The following is a 23,536-nucleotide window of genomic DNA, read 5'->3' on the forward strand; positions in this document are numbered from 1 at the left end:
TCTCTTATGCTAGCCTAAGAAAATGTAAAGCCCCCAAATGATAAACACTGATTCTACTGCATTTTGTTTCTTCTATCACTCCAATTAAGACTGTTTCTTTGAAATCATCTAGCACAATGTCTCATACACAGAAAATTCTCTCAAATGTTATGATTTGTATTCTATCTCCAATTCCTTTCACAAATATAAAGCTCAATAATAACCTTAACCATTCTTGTCCCATGAATTACCTATTCTCATATGAATGGTGGTGGTGAGGGAGGAGGGGGATTGCCAAAAGTAAAAAGAGAATTTTATATTAACCTAGATGGGCAAGGGGGCAAAAAATGACCAATAAGTTTTTGGCACAATGTGGCCAGTTCCTTACTCCCAAGATCTTAAGGAAGGAGGAAGTGGTGCCGGCAGGCCAGGGAGATGAGAGCTTGGACTGCCTTTCACAACTCTGCCCTGGCAACTTGAAAGAGCAGGACTGACAGGTTCCTGAAGGGACAAATTAGACCTAATCTTAAAGGTATTTTTGTTGACTCTGGTGTTAATGACTTAAGCAGAGATTTAAAAATAAAAGGAGGATACCAACTGATCCAAATTTCATCATCATTCATTCAATTCTTATTTCCTACTGTTTTTCTAGAAAAATTCCAATGGGAAAAGAAAAATAAAGGACATGGTCAAATTTAATGATGTTGATGTAAAGAGATGATTTTTAAAATATATTTTCAATTATGCTAATAAGAGGGTCAAAGACCACAGATTCCTGTGAACTCTCTCCTTCCAAAACACATACTTGTTTTGTTTAAAAACTATGGCACATTTTCTAAGTTTCTCCATGGATGCTTAATTTAACTGGAGCACAAACCAAAAGATACTGTAAAAATGTAGTGCCCTTAATATGATGAGCACCAATGGGAAACCTACCAGAAGTTTAAGATTTGCGATAAATAACCCAGTAAGTAGTATGTGTATGTGTGTATACATTGGGGGAAGGCATAGAGGGGGCGTAACTAAAGAGTAACTACAGTTACAGGTAAATTGAAAAGTTAAATGTGGGGGTGGGGGGGAAAGGAGTTGAGATAGGTTGGAAATTCTCAAATTTCCCAGGTAAGGAGGTAAGAATTGTTGTTTGTTTTTGAACAAAGTAGTGTGATTTATCTTACATTCCCTAAACTGGATAAGAAATTAAAGTTTAAGCAGCTGCATACAAAAATCATTATCCACAACCGTACAACATTAAAGTTAAAGCCTGCCTTTAATACTTCCGTTAAGTCTGAAATCCACAAGCTCACTTATGGAATGCATTGTTAGTTCATGATGAGAAAAATTACAAATTTTTCCCTGACCACTCCATCTAAAACAGCTGCCCCTATCACACTCTACACTTGTACCCTGATTTATTTTTCCCATAGCAGCTGCACTGTGGATCAGTATACTATATAGTTGCATTTGCTGACTGTTTGCCTCCCAACTAAAACATAAGCTCTATGAGGGCAGAGGCTTTGTCGGTTTTGTTAATCCCAGGGCCTAGAGGCACAGTATAAGCACTCGATGAATATACTGAATAAATGATGGAAGTGAAGTTCAAAGAGGTTAAAGGATTTCCTCAAGGTCACAGAGCTGGCAGCAACCACAGCTTGTATTATAACCCTTTCTGCTTGCGTCTTCCATGACCACTTCCACTCCACCAAAGCAGCCTGTTCCAGCACATGATTCTATTTCTCCTTTTCTTTTTTTTAAGTGCCAAAGAAAATACATGCTACCCAAAACGGTGACACCGTGGGTAGCATTTTAACTTCAAGTGTTTCACCAACCAAAACTACACTCAGATTTCATAAGCATACAGGATTAGCCAGTAAAACAGAAAGGCACAGCCACTCAGAGTTCTTTAAGTTCTTTGTGAAATTGGTATATGCCTTGGAAGTGCCTTGGAAGTTCTAAGTACAACCACTGAAACCTACTTACCAATTCAGAATGGCCTGCAAAATATCTGCCTCACTTTCATTCTTCTAAGAGCCCACAATAGCTTCCTCCCTGGATATACTGGGCTGACCAAAAAGTTCGTTCGGTTTTCAGTAAAAATAAGAGACACATTTTTCATTTTCACCAAGAACTTTATTGAACAACGTATTCATTAACCGAACGAACCTTCCGGCCAACCCAATACTTTACATTGCAGATTATGAAAGGAAATGTAATCAACTTTAAAGCCCCTTTTAGTTCCTTTTAAATTACAAGTCAATCTCACAAAACCTTGAACAGAAAATTAACCCTTAGGAAGTTTCAGATCCTGAGAACTGAAAACCATCCCTGAACCATCATCTGACTGTGATCCTCTAGGTCCTTCATTCAAAATCCACGAACCTGAAATAGCTAAAAGAAACGCGGGAGGGGGTGAGGGAGAAGGAAGAGAAGAAACATTTACATATATAAAAAGGGAGCTGACATTCCTAGTAACACTTTGGCCCAAGAGCAGCTTCTTGGCTAAAGTCAAGGCCCCACGGACACAACTTCTGGTCTTCTTTGATCACCTTCCTTACAGACAGGCGCCAACTGTCAATACCTTTTACGGGGACCGTCTCTAGACCTAGGATGGGACTCACTAGGACAGGAGATGATTTGCTTGTCTCGCAAAACTACTGTCAGCCCAATTAGTAAACTGAAAGGGAAGACTTAAGATGTGGAATGGCAAGAGCGCTGAAATGAGCCTGAGAGTTAAGAGTGGGAAGGAGCAGATGAAAAGGTGCGGGGAGGGTAAACAGCGCATCACGGGCGGGAGTGGGAACTTGGGTCGAGGAAGTGGGGTCAGCGAAAGGCAAAGGTGAAGGGAGGAGGGGGACAAGGCTCTGGATGGGATGGGCGGGAGCAAAGGGGGAGGGGACGAGCGAGGGCTGAGCGGGGTAGGGGGAAGGGTCCGGGGCGGGGCGGAAGGGAGCGAAGAGGCGGGATGAAGAGGGCCAGGCCGGGAGGGTCTTTACCTGCAGCTCCGCCCGCTCCACTTCCCACTGGGCTCTCTCGACCTCGAAGCGGGCCCACTCGTGCTGCAGGAAGTGCAGGATCCCCGGGAGACTGTACTGGGCTCGGGCCGCCCCCGCCGCAGCCGCCCCGTCGCCGGCCGCGGCAGCCTCCGCCAGAGGCCCGAGACCCTTGGCACCGCCGGCACCCGGGTGGTTGTTGCTGAAGAAGACGCCGGGACCCGCTTGCTCGTCCATGGCGGCCGCGGGAACCGGGGGAGCTGCCCAGGCGCCCAGCAGCGGAGGCAACTGCAGCGGCCAGCAGCGCCTCCTCCTCCCTCCGCCGCTCCCCGCCCACACCCCAGTCAGCAGGGAGCAGCCGCCTGGGCGCGGGGGCCGACCGAGCCCGGGACGGGCCGGGAAATGGGTCAACTGCGGCGCGCGGGCTTCCCGGGGCTTGCTGGGAAATGTAGTCGCGGGGCGTGGCGCCGGCGAGCGCGGCCCGGGCGGCCTGTGGGGTTGCGATCGGCTGGGGCGGGGCCGCGGTCCAGCCCCAGCCCCAGTCCCGCCCATGTCCGCGACGGAGGGGGCCTCCCCCCGGCGGGGAGCGCGGGTTTCCTCACTCTAGGGGCAGGGCGCTGGCGGGTGGTGCTGCAGTCTCCCTCGCACGCGGAAGTTCTCGGGCGGCGCTTGCTGTTGCACACACACACACACGGAAGTTATCGCGCTGCAATGCCAGCCCGAGCTGCACATCTTTTAGGGCTTCCTGGTAGTTCTGCTAAGAAACAAGCTCAAAGCGAGCTTCGCCAGTCCGGCGCCTGGACCGGGGTCCTCCAGCCAGCACATTCAGACCTCTCCCTTCTACTCCGACTTGGGTGATTCTCTGACCCTAGACACTCCGGAGTTCTGTACATTTCCGTATCGCTGTCGCTCCTGCCTTTCTTTTACACTTAGGGTTCAATCAAACCTGTTGCCTGATCAGTTTTCACTTAGAAGGAACTCTGATCATCTCTCTCCTGGACTCAATACAGCAGCTTTCTGCTTATTCCAAATTCTGGTTTGTTGACACTTCAACTGAAACACTACTCCGCTGAAGTCCTTTTCCCTTTGTAGTTAATCTTGCAGTAAATCCTGTAAAAGTTTCGGATAGCCAAGGCTCTGTTACTTCAATCTCATTTTTTCTTATTCCCGGGCATTTCATTAGTCATTTCAGCAAATATTTGACTCTAAGTGCTATCTGTCACTGGGGATATAAAGATAAATGACACAATTCCTGTCATCAAAGGGAGACTGGCAAATATACAGTCAATTCTCACAGTGCCTTAAAGTTCAACTACCTGAAAAAACAAAAGTCCCTTTCTGCTCCCTAGAGCTATCTTAGGTATCCAGGCACTTCTCCCTTTTCACTTGTCGGGTTCCCAGTTTCTTCCACCGTTCATTTGCAAACTGGCGATAGTATTAGCCTACCGAAAGCACACCGAAGTCCTTTCAAGTGTTTCTCTCTAAATGTTATCCTTCTCCCAAGTCTTTGAAGTTATGTCACTATAAATTCACACTACAACGATAATGAAAGGAAGGCACCTGAAAAAAATTTAACAAATGAACTTGAAATTAACCACTTATTTTGTCCCCATAGCAAGTCATTTTGTACTTCTTTTTGTGGGATGGAATTCTGGGATATCAGACCTTATGGCCATGAAAAAATGTAAAGATATAGGCTGGTGAGTGACATGTCAGGGAAGGACATCCTGTCCCTGTGCTCCCCCCTCCCCCTCTTCCCATTGCTACTTGTGGAAAGGACAGGAAACACATTGTATCTAATCTGGTTGCAAAGATGGCTAGCTCTCTCTCCCAGTAATTGAACTTTTCAGCTTTATGAATTCATTCTTTATTGTAATAAAAGTTTAATCCAGGCCTGACCAAATTCCCTATGTCGTAAATTATTTTGGCTGTAAGCGTCCTCTGAGATACTACCCAATCCTCTCATTTTACAGTTTAGGAAACTAAAGTCCAAAGAAGTTGAACTTGTTCACAATGAGGCTTTGAGTGAGTGGCACAGTCAAAACTAGAAACCAGAATTCCTGATTGCTAGTTCTGTTAACAGGTTGCCTCCTCTCTTACTTGTCAGATCTATCAGAGTATCAAGGGGACAATAATGCAACAATGGCATATTTTTTCATCTGAAGGATTTAAGTAATCTTACAAGTTTTGAATGTTAAAAGTTTTTTCCCCCTCTAATAGAAGACATGTCTGACAATTCCTTTAAATACATTTATAACATACTATAAAACATGATTAAATTTAATGGTAACTGTTTAAGAACCCATAACACCTTTAGCTAGATTCACCAAGAAAAAAGAAAGAGGACTCAAATAAATAAAATCAGAAATGAAAGAGGAGATGTTACAACTGATACCACAGAAATACAAAGAATCATAAGAGACAACTACAAACAATTATATGTCAACAAATTGGACAACCTAGAAGAAATGGACAAATTCCTAGAAACATACAACCTATTAAGACTGAATCAGGAAGAAATAGAAAATCTGAACCAAGCAATTATTAGTAAGGAGAATGAATTGGTCATCAAAAACCACCTAATAAACAAAAGTCCAGGACCAGAGAGTTTCACTGGTGAATTCTACCTAACATTCAAAGAAGAATTAATACCAATCCTTCTCAAACCCTTCCAAAATATTGAAGAGGAGGGAACTCTTCCAAATTCATTTTATGAGTCCAGCATTACTCTGATGCCAAAACCAGACAAGGATGCCACATGAAAAGAAAATTACAGGCCAATATCCCTGATGAACATAGGTGCAAAAATCCTCAACAAAATATTAGCAAAATTCAGTAATACATTAAAAGGATCCTTCACCATGATCAAGTGGGATTTATTCCAGGAATGCAAGGCTGATTGAAAATCTGCAAATCAGTCAATGTGATACATCACATGAACAAAATGAAGAATAAAAATTATATGATCATCTCAATTGATGCAGAAAAAGCATTTGACAAAGTACAACATCCATTTATGATAAAAACTCTCAACAAAGCAGGTATAGAGGGAATGTACCTCAACATAATAAAGGCCATTTATGACAGACCCACAGCTAACATCATACTAATGGTGAAAAGCTGAAAGCTTTTCCTCTAAGATCAGGAATAAGACAGGATATTTACTCTTGTTACTGTTATTTAACATAGTATTGGAAGTGCTAGCCAGAGCAATTAAGTAAGAAAAGAAAATAAAATGCATCCAAATTGGAAGAAAAGAAGTAAAACTGTCACTCTTTGCAGATGACATAATACTATATCTAGATGCCATCAAAAAAGTTAGTACCCATAAACAAATTCAGCAGTGTTGCAGGATAAAAAAAAATCAATATACAAAAATCAGTTGTATCTCTCTATGCCAACAACAAACTATCAGAAAGAGAAATTAAGAAAAGAATCCCATTTACATTTGCATCAAAAAGCATACGATACCTAGGAATAAATTTAACCAAGGAGGTGAAAGACCTGTACACTGAAAACTATAAGATATTAAAGAAAGAAATTGAAGATCACACAAATAAATGGAAAGATATTCCATGCCCATGTCTTGGAAGAACTAATATTGTTAAATACTACCCAAAGCAATCTACAGATTCAGCGCAATCCCTATCAAAATTCCAACGGCATTTTTCACAGAAATAGAACAAGTATTCCTAATATTTGTATGAAACCACAAAGGACCCTGAATAGTCAATGCAATCCTAAGAAGAACAAAGCTGGAAGCATTATGCTCCCCGATTTCAAACTCTATTACAAAACTATAGTAATTAAAATAGTATGGTATTGGCATAAATACAGACATAGGTCAATAAAACAAAGTAGAGAGCCCAGAAATAAACCCACACATACATGGTCAATTAACTATAACAAAGGAGCCAAGAATATATAATGGGAAAAGATTGTCTCTTTGATAAATAGTGGTGGGAAAACTGGACATCCACATGCAAAAGAATGAAACTGGACCACTAATTTATACCATACACAAAAATTAACTCAAGAAGGGTTAGACTTGAATGGGAGGCCTGAAACCATAAAACTAGAAGAAACATAAGTGGTAAGCTCCTTTTTTAAAATTAATTTTTATTGGACTACAGTTGATTTACAATGTTGTGTTAGTTTCTGCTGTACAGCAAAGTGAATCAGTTTTACAAATACATATGCATATACTACCGTGTATTGAGAAGAGTTCCCTGTGCTATACAGCAGGTTCTTATTAGTTATCTATTTTATATATGGTAGTGTGTATATGTCAATCCCAATCTCCCAATTTATCCCCCCCCCTTTTGCCCCCTAGTAACCGTAAGTTTGTCTGCTACATCTGTGACTCTATTTCTGTTTTGTAAATAGGTTCATTTGTAATATTTTTTTTTTAGATTCCACATATAAGCGATATCATATGATATTTGTTTTTCTCTGTCTGACTGGTAAGCTCCTTGACATAGGTCTTGGTGATGATTTTTTAATCTGACGCCAAAAGTAAAAGCAAGTAAAGCAAAATCAACAAGTGGGACTATATCAAACTAAAAAGCTTCTGCACAGCAAAGGAAACCATCAACAAAATAAAAAGGCAACCTACTAAATGGGAGAAATATTTGCAAATCATATATCTGATAAGGGTTTAATGTCCAAAATATATAAAGAACTTATACAACTCAACAGTAAAAAACAATCAGATTTTTAAATGGGCAGATGTGAATAGACATTTTTCCAAAGAAGACACACAGATGGCCAAAACAGACACAGGAAAAGATGTTCAACATCATTACTCATCAGGGAAATGCAAATAAAAACTAAGATGAGATATCACCTCACACCTGTTAGAATGGCTATAATCAAAAAGACAAGAAATAACAAGTGTTGGGAAGGATGTGAAGAAAAGGGAACTATTGGTGGGAATATAAATAGTTGCAGCCACTATGGAAAACAATATGGAGTTTCCTCAAAACATTAAAAATAAAACTACTATGTGATCCAGCAATTCCACTACTGGGTATATATCTGAAAGAAACGAAATCACTATCTCAAAGATATATCTGCATTCCCATGTTCATTGCAGCATTATCTATAATAGCCAAGACATGGAAACAACCTAAGTGTCCATCAAAGGATGAACAGATAAAGAATATGCAGTGTATATATATACAATGGAGTATTATTCAGCCATAAAAAAGAATGAAATCTTGCCATTTGCAACAACATGGATAGACCTCAAGGGCACAATGCTAAGTGAAATAAGTCAGAGAAAGACAAATACCATGTGATCTCTCTTATACATATATTTAAAAACACACACACCAAAAAACCCTAAAAAATCAATCTCATAGATAAAAAGAACAGATTCGTGGTTGTCAGTGGTGGGGGGTAGGAGAAATGGATGAGTGGGGTCAAAAGGTAATAAATAAATAAATATAGAGATAACTTGGACTATCACATATATACAACAGCACTGCTTTAATTCATAGTTTGACCTTATTATAATACCTTTTTGCCTTTCAAGGACTTATTTACACATAAAATAGTATTTATGATCTATCATGTTACAAACCTTCACTCAGTACACCAAACTATTAAGAGTGGCTATATTAAAGAAATTTACTCCCCCCCCCACAAATTTCCACATCTGGTAATATTTCTTTTGTCATTTAACAGAAAACATCATTACTTTTTTTTTTTTTTTTTTGCGGTACGCGGGCCTCTCACTGTTGTGGCCTCTCCCGTTGCGGAGCACAGGCTCCGGACGATGAACAGGCTCAGCGGCCATGGCTCACGGGCCCAGCCGCTCCGCGGCATGTGGGATCTTCCCGCACCGGGGCACGAACCCGTGTCCCCTGCATCGGCAGGCGGACTCTCAACCACTGCGCCACCAGGGAAGCCCCAAAACATCATTACTTTTAAAAGAACTTCCCTTAGAGTTCTTTTGCTCTAAATTGCTTTAAGAAAATAAGGACCATGAATCTCATCACTTCTTCCTATACTGAATCCGCTCCTGAAAATACTAATTTTTGAGTAGTGAGCTTACCAGTGATTTGTTTTCTCTGTGCCTGTCTGTCACATTTTCTGTGTTCAGCAGGAATTACCTTTTTAAAGTAAACGTTTTATCGCATATAACACAGGTACAGAAAACCTCAGAAGTGCTAAGTAAACATCTCAGGGAACTTTCACAAACTGAACAATTGCATGCAACTACCACCCAGAACATGAAACTGAATATGGCAAACCTCCTGGAGTCCTCTCTGGATGTGCATTTTCAGATACAACAGCAAAAATGTTTTTGAATTTCAAAAAAAATATACTGAAAACATTAATAACTAGAAAGGACATGGTATTTGTAATGAGTTAAATCTAAATCTTTTCCCTCACTTTACAACTTTCAAAACCTGGAAATCTTGGACAAATAGTTTAACTTTTTTTAGCGGTAGTTCTCTCATTTTTAAAATGAGAATAGTATTTACCTCACAAAGTTATTGTGAAGATTAAATGAGAGAAGAAATGTAAATCCCTTAGCATAGTGCCTGACAGTATAATATATACTGAATATGATAGTTTTTACTGTAGTACGAGTTCACAGACTAACTGAAAATCATGACTACTAGGGGCTCAATAATTGTTTTTTCTTTTCTCATCCCCTATTCAGAACTTTAATCCAGCAGAGTTAAAATAATCTTTAAAAAAAAAGTAACATCTGTGCTCAACCATGAAGTCTTCAGACCTCAGGGTGTTGCTGCTGGTTTTCTGATCACTTCATTCTGTGATTAATAAAGCCTGTGACACAAAAAGTAGGATTTCCTTTCCGAGCACAGAGAGCAGCTGCTGAAATGTTGATTTATATATTAGTATAACCAGTGTAAAGAGAGAAATTGTGAAACGCTCAAAGGTTATTTAGGTAATTGGAGTGTTTGCTAGTTTTTGGTTTATATGTGTGTGTTTTATGGGGTGGGGATTATGGTTCCCCAAAATGACAAATAATTCATCTGCTTAAAAAATTTTTTTTACTGAAATGAGTGGCTATTAAAAAAAAAAAAAAACTATCCAAAATGACCAGTTATTTGGATCTCTATTTAACGGCTCAAAGAAAAGCCTTCAAACTGAACTTGATAGCTCTTTGCAAATTCTGGCCAGAAAAAAAGAAGGGTAGACCACTTGACTGTAGAGAGGGCTCTGCTAGGCTGAAGAGAACTTTGGGGCAGAGGGGCATGCAATAGCCCACTGTATATGTCTCTTCTACCATCTGCCTGCTCCCTAATTTCTCTCACCTCTTCTTTCTGCCTGATTCATGGGGCCAGTCCCTGCTTCCACCTTTCCTGAGTCTCCAAACTTTACTCCCTAGATTTGAAGTCTGGTAAAGACAGGGCTGGGGAAACAGCCAATCACAAGTTGGGAAACAAGGAATTCTATTATCTGAAATTTTTCTTGGAGTCCAGAAGTTAAATCTACATCACAGTCTTCTGATAGGGTGGGGAAATAGCTTCTATTGTTGACTATAATTATTATGACTATTATTTTTTTGGTTGAAAGTAGTTACCTAATTTCAATTTCAAAATTAAATTTCATTTTAATAAATAACTAAACAAAATTTAATCTTGAAATTAACATTGGTTTTAAATTTGTAGTGACTGATATTTAGAGAAATAAATACTTAAAATCTAAACTCAGGATTGCTTTAAGAAATCTAAATATCTAACACAGGGAGGCAATAAAATGATAATATAGCTCTGAAGCTGTAGTAAGACTTCTCTTGGAATATCGATGGTGAGCAACTGAAGATTCTATTTCTATAAGCAAAGATAAACTATTCCTAAAAACACATTCCTATCCTTTCTCCCCATCAACTTCATCTCTTGCTTCTCTACCCTTCTCTTTTTAAATTTTCCAGCCAATGAAAGTTCTACTCAACAGATTTTTCTTTTCTTTCTTTAAAAAAAATATAACTATGGTGCCCCTATTTCTAAGGCAGGAATTGAATTTCAGACAACTAATGTAATCTTCATTACATAAAAATAACCTTGGTGGGGTGGGGAGAGAAGGACATTTTTATAAGCTGGCTATTCCTGCCAACTATGCAACAGGGACCACTCATTTCCCAGGTGGAGACTTTTCTCAGCAGAAACACCCAATCTTCATTTAGGCTTGAATTGCTCAGGACAGCACCTTCCACCCCAAACTACCATCTGATAGTCCAGTCCTTTAACATACGTTAAGTCAGTTCTCAAAAGAATTTAAATGTGATATGTTATTTTCTTATAAACATGATGTGGGGGACAAATCTGGGCATTGTGCTAGAAAAATAAGAAAAATGAATGAGGTTAGAGGTTCAGTACATTTGTGTTCTAATTTTTGAAGACCATGTGTCCTTAAGATTTTTCAAAAAAGATTTAACTTATTTTACGTGTGATGCATCTCTCCCTCTACTCTGCAGGCCCTCAATATGCTACTGTTGTTCAATATGCGTTAATTTTAGCACTTGCAGTTGTCCTCTGTGATGGAAAATCCTACCATTATCTATGTTATCTCCTGGCCCAGATTTCCCCCCAGCTGCAGGACATGAAGTAACAAGAGGAGTGGTTTGAACCAGCTCGTATACACTTTCACACGAACTCAAAATGTGTAACATTACAACCCATGAGCTGATTGTATTCAAGCTTAAAGAACCAATACATACATTTTCATTACAGGAGAAAAAGATAATTTAAGTAATACAGTGTTTAGTATACGGCATAATCAAATTAATGCTGCAACATTTTTATGAGAATGTAACCAGATTAAAACATGAACAATGAGTATAAACTAGCTAGAAGAAGGTGAAATGGAGCTTTTTAGCAAAATTCAAACACCTAATGAAAAAATATTGTAGTGCATTTGACATGTTGAAAGAAGGCCAATATAGCTGACACAAAGGAAGTAATTGCTATTTTTTACAGCTGGTACTTATTAAGCATTTACTCAATAAAAATAATGCATTTTATATGCATTAACTTGAACCTTACAATGTCCCTATGTGGAAGTACCAAGGTTATCTTCATTTGACACGTAGGTATACTGCATATGGTTACAGGATCAGATGAAATAAAATGCGGAGATGAAGTAGGCAGGGGCCAGATTATGCAGGGGCTTGAGGGTACTTTATGGAACTGGTCTTTATGGTAAGGCAACCAACTGAAGAGTTTTCAGCAAGGTATCAGATTTGAATATATAAAGATGATTTTAGTTCCTGCCTGAGCAATATAATATTAGCTGACATTTCTAAATTGTTTTTTAAGGGTCAGGCACTATTTTAAGGCCCTTTGCAAGTATTAACTCATTTAACCCACAGCTACTCTATAAAATAGGAATTCTTCTCTTTTTACAAACGTAGAAACTGAGGCACAGTGAGAACAAGTGACTTGCCCAAGTTTACACATCTTGTAGGTGACAGAGCCAGGTTCCAACCCAGGCAGACTGACCCTACCATCCTCAACAACCACTTTGCTATTCTGCAGTCAAATGTGGTGCTGGGGCCTCCCTGGTGGCGCAGTGGTTAAGAGTCCGCCTGCCGATGCAGGGGATACGGGTTCGTGCCCCGGTCTGGGAGGATCCCATATGCCGCGGAGCGGCTGGGCCCGTGAGCCATGGCCGCTGGGCCTGCGCGTCCGGAGCCTGTGCTCCGCAACGGGAGAGGCCACAACAGTGAGAGGCCCGCATACCGCAAAAAAGAAAAAAGAAAAAAAAAAAAATGTGGTGCTGGATTAGGATGGTAATAAAGACAATAAAGACACATGGAGATATTTAGGAAACTTGGTGATGAACTAAGCATAGTGAGGGAGAAAGTGGGAAGTGCCAGGGATGATACTAAAATTTATGAACAGCTTACTCATCAGGATAAAATAGCTGTGTGGTTTACTGGGAGACCATGAGTTGCAGGTTTTAGATAAGGAGGTGAAGAGTTCAATTTAAAATCAATTTTAAATTAGTTGAGTTTGAGGAGTTTCTGAGACAACCAATGGTAGGTAGTCACTTATGCAATCTGAAGAGCAGAAGGAAGGCTAGGGCTCCAGACAACCCCACGAAGGAATCCTTGCCTATTATCCTCTATCACACCTTGCTTCATACCATTCTTTCCTAGTTATCACAACCTGTGATTATTTTCTCTCCGTCCCCAGGCAGAATGTAAACATATCATTGTAGATTCTTTGCTTGACTGTTCACTATTGTATTCCCAATGCCTGGCACATCATAGTGTCCCATTAATAACTGTCCAATGAATGAATAAGAGAGCATTACAGAATCTTATCACAAAATCTTTTGACAGACAGGGATTCAAGTTCTCCTTGTACGTGTCCAATGTCAAGGAATGCACTATCACAAAGCAATCATTTTTCAATGGGTCTCTTAGAAAATTCTTTTAAGTTCTATTTCAAACCACTTACTTGAAACATTGACTTACTGGTGTGGCCCACTATGTGACCCTCCTATCTGATGGTTAATGATCATGTTGCCCTTTCTTATCCTTAGTTCCTCTATATCACTTGGCTTGGATACACACCAGTTTGTCATTGCCCTTGACATGTGGCATCTGAAGGTGAACCTCCAACTCCCTCAGTCGGCCTCCTCCTTCACACACACTGAGGGCCCACAGTGTGTAGAGCAGGACTGTGAACTTCCTTGTTTAACAAGTATAGTTTTACTAAAAACAGCCCAACTTCATTAAGTCCTTCTTATTCACTTAATAATGACTTACAGCCAACTAAAATGCCATTTTAAAAAACATTTAGGTATATCAAAATATTTGGGGAGATTTAAGGGCACTCCAAGGAATTTGGTAAACAATGACACAGTTTCATTTTCATGTCTGCTATTTCAAAAAGGGTCACTTTCTAAGATTCAGCAATGTGTATCAAAATTCAAACCTGTCATATTTTTATAACCCCCTTAAGAAATCTATCCCAAAGAAATAATCTACAGTTTCATTCTTAAAAAGTCAAACGCAGCATTACTTATTTTAATATAAAAACTAGAAACCAAGTACCATAGCATAGGATAATGGCTAAGTCAATAATCGTACATTTGTTACTAAGTAGCTATGGAAAAGATGGTTACTAAATCTATCCCATATTATTAGAATAATTCTATGGGAAAATGCTTATAAAATAAGTGGATAAAACATCCTACCTGCAGGATGGCTACAAATGTGGAAGGAAACAGATTAAAATATCAACAGTAATTTGGTCTGTGTGGTGAATTGTGGTAATTTTCCCCAAAATTTAATAAATGCAAATTTTATAATTAAAATTAATTTATAATAATGTATAAAATTGACTTTCCTTTGGCCTCTGACTCTGCTTTTATGTTCATCAGGTAAGATTAAGGCCCTTTTCTGTTTCACAAATGAAACGAGAGGTATTTTCTTATATTAAGTTGAGCAGTGAAACAAATTAATAAATATAATTCTTCAAACAGATATTCCTTTTATAGATATGATTATAGAAAACTAGTTGTCAGTGGCTCAGAAGAGTTTAAAGTATAAAGATGTACTGGGGAGAGGAAAGGGAGAAAGAGAGAGACAGAGGGAGAGAAGGCAAAAGAGAGAGAGAGAGAGAGAGAGAGAGAGAGAGAGAGAGAGAGAGAGCAAACCATTGCTACTGCATGATGTAGACCATCCTGAAGTAGGAAATGATGGGAAAAGCCTGGGTTCAAAGAACAGCAGAAAATAGCCAAGGCAGAAATAAACATACTTTATAAATAGATGAGTGAAAAGCGGTTATGTGTGCAAGAAACAAGGAGATTGGAAAACAGTCTGGCAGTTCCTTAAAAAGTTGAACACAGAGTTCCCATTGAGCCAGCAATTCCACTCCTAGGTATACACTCAAGCTAAATGAAAATACAGGGTAACGCAAACACTTGTACACAACTGTTTACAGCAGCATTATTTGTAATAGGCAAAAAGTGAAAACAACCCAAACGTCCATCAACTAATGAATGGATAAACAAAATATAATATAAATAGAATGGAATAGTATTCAGCCATTAAAAGGGATGCAGTACTGATGTATGCTACCACATGGATAAACCTTAAAAATGTTAAGAAGCCAGTCACAAAGGACCACATAGTGTATGATTTCATTTATATGAAATGTTCATAATAGAATTGATAGAGACAGAAAGCAGACCAGCAATAGTGTAAGGCTGGGGGGAAGCAGAGAGCTTGTGGGGCGACAGCTAAAGGGTACCAGATTTCTTTTTGGGGTAATGAAAATGGTCACAACTGACTGTGGTGATGGTTATAGTACATTGTGAACATACTAAAAACTACTGAATTATACATTTAAAATGGGCAAATTGTATGGTGTGTGAATTGTATCTCGGTAAGTGTTACCAAAAAAACTCTAAAAAACAAGAATAACTTTGGAAAAGCAGGTGTAAAATACAAAGAAAACCCTGCAGAAATAAAAGTGAATAAGAAAATAGGTGAGAACGCACCTATCTGAGATCTAAAGACTAAATGAGGAAGGCAAGGCTGTATTAGCTGCCAATCAGTGCGGGTATGAGAGAGAATAAGTAGGAGGTAGTAGATGATGAATAGGTATTCCTTTGGAATGTTCAGAAAGGTTCAGTCTATATTACACTGTGTGGTAAAACTTGGTGTTTAAAGTGTGCTAAACACTGTGGCAAACATTCATGTCATCAATTATCTATTTGACGTGGTAAAATTCCCATTGCATGAGAGATTGGCATAACTATAATTATGACTAATTCATTTTTGTATGCCCTGCAGCACTTAGCTTGATGCCTTATACACGGTAGGAAGTCAATAAATATTTGATGAATGAAACTAACCATCAGAGCCAGACTCAAGGCTCTGTAATTACAAAGCATAAGTGAGGCCAAATTTTAGCCATTAAAAAAACTCAGAACATTATTCCACATTTGAAACATTTTAATGAATGTTTAAATGAGTTTTAATTTAGCTAACTAAAATATACACAAGTATAATTTAGTAATCTAATATGAAAGTAAAAAGATCTATCTGAAAGGTAAGGACTTTCTGAGAAATGCTAAGAAAATGTAACTTTATTCTTAATAGATACACTGCGAAACCAACACTTTACATTATTTTGATTACTTCAAAATTTAAATTCAGCTTGCTTTTCAATTAATTTTTTTTATAACAGATGCTGAATATGACCTATTTTTCCCCTGACAATATCAATAGGCTGCTCAACTACATGATACAATGTTTTTGCATTTAATTTAAAAGGCTATGGCTCAGTGTTTAAAAAATAAATTAGTAAAAGAGAAACATTATTAGGAAGAAAATGAAAGCCCATTCACCACATAATAAAAAAAAAATCATTCCTTCAAAATCAGAAACCAGTGTGAGCATTATTTGACTTACCCTACTTGGAAGCATGTAATTCCTATATACAAATAAAGTAGAACCTATAGACTGGAATGATACAGTGGCTATCAATAATTAGGTGCTAATTGACAAAATAAACAAAAACGAATGAAACAGCACATTAAAAGAAACTTGTTTTTAGCTTAATTGTTGGTGCAGAATGCACGGCTGGGGCCGGCTGCCTGGCGGCTGCTTTAGCTTTGCTGGCTTGGCTTGCTCGAACAGCAGTTTCCAAACGTGCTTTCAGCTCAGGAGCCGCTCCCATTACTGTCTTGAAAGCATGTGGATACAGAGGTCCAATATGCATTAAATTCTGGAGAGCAAACTCATGAAGATCTTTGGAAGCTGTGCTTGCTGAGGCAAAAGAATTTTCATCCAGCAGGTAAGAGATCAAAGTGGGAACTAAAAGAGCAAGTAATTGGACTCCTGCAAGTAACAAAGATAAAGTCTGAAAATTACAATAAACCTTTATTTAAAAACTAGGCAATTACTACGGTAGTCTGAATTACAATAAAATAGAAGTAAATGTTCACGATCTAATTTTAGACCTCAATAATAATAATAATTATTATTATTATTGTTTGAAGTACACGGGCCTCTCACTGTTGTGGCCTCTCCTGTTGCAGAGCACAGGCTCTGGACGCACAGGCTCAGCGGCCAGCCACGGCTCACGGGCCCAGCCGCTCCGCGGCATGTGGGATCTTCCCGGACCGGGGCACGAACCCGTGTCCCCTGCATCGGCAGGCGGACTCTCAACCACTGTGCCACCAGGGAAGCCCTTGAAGTATTTTATTTTTTTATTTTTTTGCTGTACGCGGGCCTCTCACTGCTGTGGCCTCTCCCGTTGCGGAGCACAGGCTCCGGACACACAGGCTCCGCGGCCATGGCTCGCGGGCCCAGCCGCTCCGCGGCACGTGGGATCCTCCGGGATCGGGGCACGAACCCGTGTCCCCTGCATCGGCAGGCGGACTCTCAACCACTGCGCCACCATGGAAGCCCCCCTTGAAGTATTTTAATAATGATGTTTGGCATCATTAATGCTAATCTGGTCCTATTTGTCCTATCTGCTAAAAAGCTTTTATACCTCTATTATGAACAACAAAATGTATTATTTAAAAAAATCTATTAGGCAGCCATATTTTCCCTAGTTCTTAAAGAGTACATTCCTAGAAAATAAAACAATCTGTGGGTTCAAATGCCATCGGTAGTTTAACCTCTTGCTCTTAAAAAATAAACATAAATCAACTCAATTTTGTTAGCATCATGCGCAAAAACATTAATCTTTCAGATAGTAACCACCCTTAGTAAACTTACTGTTGTAATGGCCTGTGTCAAATAGCAAAGAAGATTTATATATAATACAAATCTTCATTTTAGACTAGTGGCTTTTTAGAGAAAAATACTTACTGTTATGTTCTTCCCCAAGAGCAACCAATGTTTCAAGAACTTTGATTCCTTCTTGAACAGCTAAGAGTTCTGTATTACTGGCTGGTCTGTTTCTTTCAACAGCTTTTAGCTTTTCAACCACTATAGGAGCTAATGAATGGATGTAGGGGGTTGAAAGGGCACGATTGGAATGCTGAAAGACTGAGAGGAGAAGCTGGTAACATTTGGCTTGAACCTACACAAGAAAATCATCTTATTAATTTACATGTGTGACAGTTCTTATCTGCTCTACCATCACACTGCATCTTAATATATACTGAAAACAAGCATACTGCAGGATGAAAATAGAAATGTGGGAAGAATTAATGCCATTTCTACTTACAGAAATGGAGTAATAAAACTTCCAACATGCTAACTAAATAAAACTGAAAAGAAATTAATCCAATAAACATTCCTTATATGTTAACTCCCAAATTACCACTGCCAATATAATTTGTGTATTTCTATAGTGTATAAGAAATCAGAGACCAGGAATACTAATTTGTGTTTTTAATTCTTTCTTTAATTTACAAACCTCCCTCCCACTTTAACCTAATATATTTAGTATGGAAGGCTAATATTTGAATGATGCCAAATAAAGCTATAAAAATATATTACTTAGACACCTCAACTCTATTTGGATTCCCTGGAAATGACTGCTTAAACCAATTTAAGTGTTCCAGGCCTAGAAAATAAGGTCTCAGTGGCTCTACTTTAGATTAGAAAGACTTCATGTTATAAGAAACAAACATACAAAAAAGGAAGGTCCATCAACACATCAACGTACGTGAAAAATATTGAGGGGAAACTGTTTCAGTGCTTTGGTGGAAGAAAAGCTACCAAACATTGCTGGACATAAAAAATGCCTGGGGAATATTTTTAAAATACAGATCTGTGGACACTTCTGGAGACTCTGGTTTAGGAAGATAGTGGTAGATGTAACTAAATTGCTTTTTTTCCTGATGTGCAGCAGGTTTGAGAATCAGTAGTTTAGACACTAACACTGTAAAACAATAAAACTTATTTTCTAGAAAACAGAGTTTCCAATAGGCCCATTAAAACATGTTATAATATATATTTATCCTTTAATGGTGTCATTAAGTAAACAGTGAAAAACAGAAGCACGTAAAGTCTCTACCAATATAGGCCAGGGTTGAGCAAATATTTTAGATACTGGGCAATTTCTGTAGATATAAATAAACATATACATGTCTCTCCTAATGCTTAAACCTTTTCCAGTTTTCTGTTGAAAAGTCATATAGCAAATACTTAAGTTTTCATTTGATGTATCACAAATTTTAATGAATCAATCTGAAATTTTCTTGATAAAGTGGAAGGTTTAACACTATGTTTAAAGTGTAACTTACCCATGGGTCACATGAATTTAATGCATTTTTAAATCTGTTCATGCAGCCATTCTGCAGTGACTGGACTCCTATTATTTCACTGCCAGCAGACCACAGGAAGAGTGCAATTGCTGTTAGCATGCTTACTTCATCAGGCACAGGCATAGAATCTTCTGAAATATATGAATAATGAAATATTGACACATATAAAAATGAAAGCAATATGCTGTTTCTAAAATGTTTTGAAATTTAATTCTTCCGAAATAGAATATATGTATATGTAACACTAAATCACTTTGCTGTACACCTGAAACTAACACAACATTGTAAATCAACTAAACTCCAATATAAAACAAAAATTTTTTTAAATCTAGGGCTTCCCTGGTGGCGCAGTGGTGGAGAGTGCGCCTGCCGATGCAGGGGACACAGGTTCGTGCCCCGGTCTGGGAAGATCCCACATGCCGCGGAGCGGCCAGGCCCGTGAGCCATGGCCACTGAGCCTGTGCGTCCGGAGCCTGTGCTCTACAACAGGAGAGGCCACAACAGTGAGAGGCCTGCGTACCGCAAAAAAAAAAAAACAAAAAAAAAAACAAAACAAACAAAAAAAACTTTCATTCTTGAACAATAACCCTCTCTCTCTGACTTTTTTTTTATATATACAAGTTTATTTATTTATTTATCTTTGGTTGTGTTGGGTCTTCGTTGCTGCACGCAGGCTTCTCATTGCGGTGGCTTCTCTTGTTGCAGAGCACTGGCTCTAGGTGCACGGGCTTCAGTAGTTGTGGCTTGCAGGCTCTAGAGCGCAGGCTCAGTAGTTGTGGCTCACAGGCTCTAGAGCGCAGGCTCAGTAGTTGCGGTGCACGGGCTTAGTTGCTCCACAGCATGTGGGATCTTCCGGGACCAGGGATCGAACCCGTGCCCCCTGCATTGGCAGGCGGATTCTCAACCATTGTGCCACCAGGGAGGCCTTGTATCAATGTTAAATTGCCTCAATTTGATAATTCTTCAGTGGTTATGTAAAAGACTGTTCTTGTTCTTAGGATATCTGTGAAGTATTTAGGAGTAAAGAGTCATGATGCCTTCAATGTATTCTCAAATGGTTCAGCGAAATTAATAATAATAATATCAACAATAATAATATATGGATTATAGAAAAAATAAAACACGCAGAAAATGCTAACAATTGGTGAAATCTAGAAGAGTATGCTGAAGTTCACTATATTATTCTTGTAACATTTTAAAAAGTTTGAATCTATTTCACAATTGAATGTTTTAAAAATGAAAAAAAATATTATAGCAATCTTAAGAGTGATTCATTACATCCATGGAGGTGTGTGTGTGTGTGTGTGTGTGTTACACACATACACTGGCACATTTTTTAAAGTGGAAGTCTCAGATTTTATAATAAGAAATATGATTTCCATAAAGGAAATTCTCTATTACAAAACTCTTCTAGTAAAGCAAGAAATTCTGCTTGCCTTGCTTACAAATACTATAAAAGTACACCCATGGCTTTGATCCCTACTTCATACTTACTGTGCCTACTGAGAATTCAGCTCTGGACAGGTTATCTTAGGCAAGTTAATTATCTTATCATATACCTTTAAATTAATCTAACATGAATGAACTAGGATAAAATATCAAAACCTTCTCTTATAATTGACAATTTAAAAAACATGATTATTGATTATGGACACCCCCATGAAAACTGAAGCAATATTTATATATATACATACATATATATACATATATACATATATATATATATATATATATATATATTTTTTTTTTTTGCAGTATGCGGGCCTCTCACTGTTGTAGCCTCTCCCGTTGCAGAGCACAGGCTCTGGACACGCAGGCCCAGCAGCCATGGCTCACGGGCCTAGCTGCTCCGTGGCATGTGGGATCTTCCCAGACCGGGGCACGAACCCATGTCCCCTGCATCGGCAGGCGGACTCTCAACCACTACGCCACCAGGGAAGCCCAATATTTATACTTTTAAATGAATTCTTAACTACTTTTTCTTGTTCTATCAATGTACACACATATACATTTACATTCGTATATAATTATGGCATTTAATGTTTCTTTAGTTTGTTAAAAATCTATGCTAAAAAGAAAAATATTAACTCATGATAAAGCTAAGATAGTTTTAGTAACATTAATAAAACTAGTTAAAGTTTTCCCTTCCAAATATTAATACTAAAAAATTTCAGGTGATATAAGTAGTACGTGGTTTGTTTAAAATATAACAAGTGTATGGGAAAGAAAATAAAACTTGTAATACTACCATCTAGTGATAGTTTAATTTCTAGGTTTTTGATTAATTTCTTCTGGTCTGGGTTAGTTTTTTTATATATAATTATTTATAAACATGATTTTTAATAGATATAATGGATATATAATTCAAATGAGTATACCATGATATATTTAATATTTTTTCCCACTGCCAGATAGTTATATTTATCACTTTTGTATTTTCATTATTATAAAATAGACTGTGATAAATAACCTTGAACACAAGTTGTTGATCAATAAGGTCAGAGTATGAATTCTTAAAGGCTCTGTGTGTATTTTGCAGAATTGATTCCCTGAAAGTTTAAACTGTATTAATTCCCTTCAGCAAAGTATGAAAATGTTCTCCTGGTATCAATTCCACCTGTACATACTCACAATTTTTTTAAATCAGTTTTACAGGTAAAAATTTATATTACTTTGTTTTTGTTTGTATTTCTTTGCTTATATAATAATGTGGCTAACTTTTTTACATACTTGGTGGGCATCTGTATTTCCTGTTTAACAATGCGTGCTCTTTCCTTCTTTCTTAAAAGACTTCTTTGTACATTAATGATATTAACACTGACATAAATATTATTTTCAGTTTTTGATATTTTTTTCAGTTATCTTTTATTTTTTAAATTTTTTTCTTCCAGTTTTATTGAGATACAATTGACACACAGTACTATATAAGTTTAAGGTGCACAGTATAATGATTTGACTTACATACATCATGAAATGTTTATCACAAGTTTAGCGAACATCCATCATCTCATATAGATACAAAATTAAAGAAACAGGAAAAAAATCTTTTTCCTTCTGATAAGAATTTTTAGGATTTATCAACTTTTTTTTTTTGCGGTACGCAGGCCTCTTACTGTTGTGGCCTCTCCCGTTGCAGAGCACAGGCTCTGGACGCACAGGCCCAGCGGCCATGGCTCACGGGCCCAGCCGCTCCACGGCATGTGGGATCTTCCTGGACCGGGGCACGAACCCGTGTCCCCTGCACTGGCAGGCGGACTCTCAACCACTGCGCCATCAGGGAAGCCCTCCACCATTTTTTAATGCCGTTGTTTTTGACAGGTAGATGTTAAATTCTATAGTCCAATACACTGATATTTTCCTCTGTGATATTTACCATTCACTTACACTTACATAGTCCTTTGTCATTCTGACATAAAGGAGTCACCTATATTTTCTTTATTTACCTATTTTAAAAATTTTACATTATCATTCTAACTTACCTCGTATTTACTTAGAGTCATGATATAAGGGGAGAGACTAACTGGAACTGGTATCTGAAATGGCTAATTGACACAAACCATTTGAAGAATAATGAATGTGCCCTTATGTGGATGAATGTCTGTTTTAAAACAATCTGTTCTGTTTCACTGCCCTATCTGTTCATTCTTGGGCCCACTCCACAGTTTTAGATAGTGTGGAAATGTTTTAATAGGCAATATGGCAAGTCTTTAATTATTATTCTTTGTTTTCAATCCTTTCACATTTACAACAGAAATAAAATGAAAGAAAAAGTCAAACACAGAAGAAAAATGGACCAAAATGTGAATAAGCATTTCCCCCCAAATTAGACACAAACATGAAAAATGCTTATACTCACTAGGAAAATGAGAAATGCCACTTAAAACAGTAAGATAGTACGTTTTACTTATCAGATAACGTCCCATGTATTGGTGGGGATCAGGCACTGCTGGTAGAAGTGCAAATTCATACAGCTACTTTGGAGAGCAATTTGGCAACGTCTGATAAAATTAAAATGTGTCATCAATTCCGCTTGGAGGGGTATGCCCTAGAAAATCTCATAGCACAAAGCACATAAGGAATTTATAAGGATGTTCACTGAGACAAGTTTTTTATAATTGGGAAAAATCAGAAATAGCAAAAATATCCACTGTTAGGGGAATGAATAATGATTGATAAATATAAGTGATGGACAACTATATAGGAGTTCAAAACAATGTATAAGAGTTTTATATGCATACATCCTTTCTTTTTGGGGAAACCTCCCAAAATGTATATAAGTGCTAAGACAAGGGCGTTCAGAGTCAATATCCAGAATGGGGAACTAAAAGTTCACATCTGAAAGATGG

General features: G+C 38.2%; 2 protein-coding genes across 6 annotated transcripts in view; both read right to left on the reverse strand.

The window, feature by feature from the left end:
- STRN (striatin) overlaps positions 1 to 3,358 on the reverse strand; it is a 110,536-nt gene extending 107,178 nt beyond the window's left edge. The window contains exon 1 of the mRNA XM_060117708.1: positions 2,970 to 3,358. Within this exon, the coding sequence (XP_059973691.1) occupies positions 2,970 to 3,203 (234 nt within the window). The 5' untranslated portion in view covers positions 3,204 to 3,358. The remainder of the gene's footprint in view (positions 1 to 2,969) is intronic.
- Positions 3,359 to 16,011: 12,653 nt separating this feature from the next.
- HEATR5B (HEAT repeat containing 5B) overlaps positions 16,012 to 23,536 on the reverse strand; it is a 90,391-nt gene continuing 82,866 nt past the window's right edge. For 2 of the 5 annotated variants that reach the window (XM_060117881.1, XM_060117880.1), the window contains exons 34-36: positions 19,170 to 19,321; positions 17,785 to 17,998; positions 16,012 to 16,803 (exon numbers count right to left, since the gene is read on the reverse strand). In XM_060117881.1, coding sequence (XP_059973864.1) covers positions 16,499 to 16,803; positions 17,785 to 17,998; positions 19,170 to 19,321 — 671 coding nt within the window. In that variant the 3' untranslated portion in view covers positions 16,012 to 16,498. Of the gene's footprint in view, positions 16,804 to 17,784; positions 17,999 to 19,169; positions 19,322 to 22,455; positions 23,245 to 23,536 lie in introns of those variants that run through there. The other 3 variants (XM_060117882.1, XM_060117884.1, XM_060117883.1) reach the window with 3 other exon arrangements.

The sequence above is a fragment of the Mesoplodon densirostris genome, chromosome 14 (assembly GCF_025265405.1).
Source record: "Mesoplodon densirostris isolate mMesDen1 chromosome 14, mMesDen1 primary haplotype, whole genome shotgun sequence".
NCBI classification, from domain to species: domain Eukaryota; kingdom Metazoa; phylum Chordata; class Mammalia; order Artiodactyla; family Ziphiidae; genus Mesoplodon; species Mesoplodon densirostris.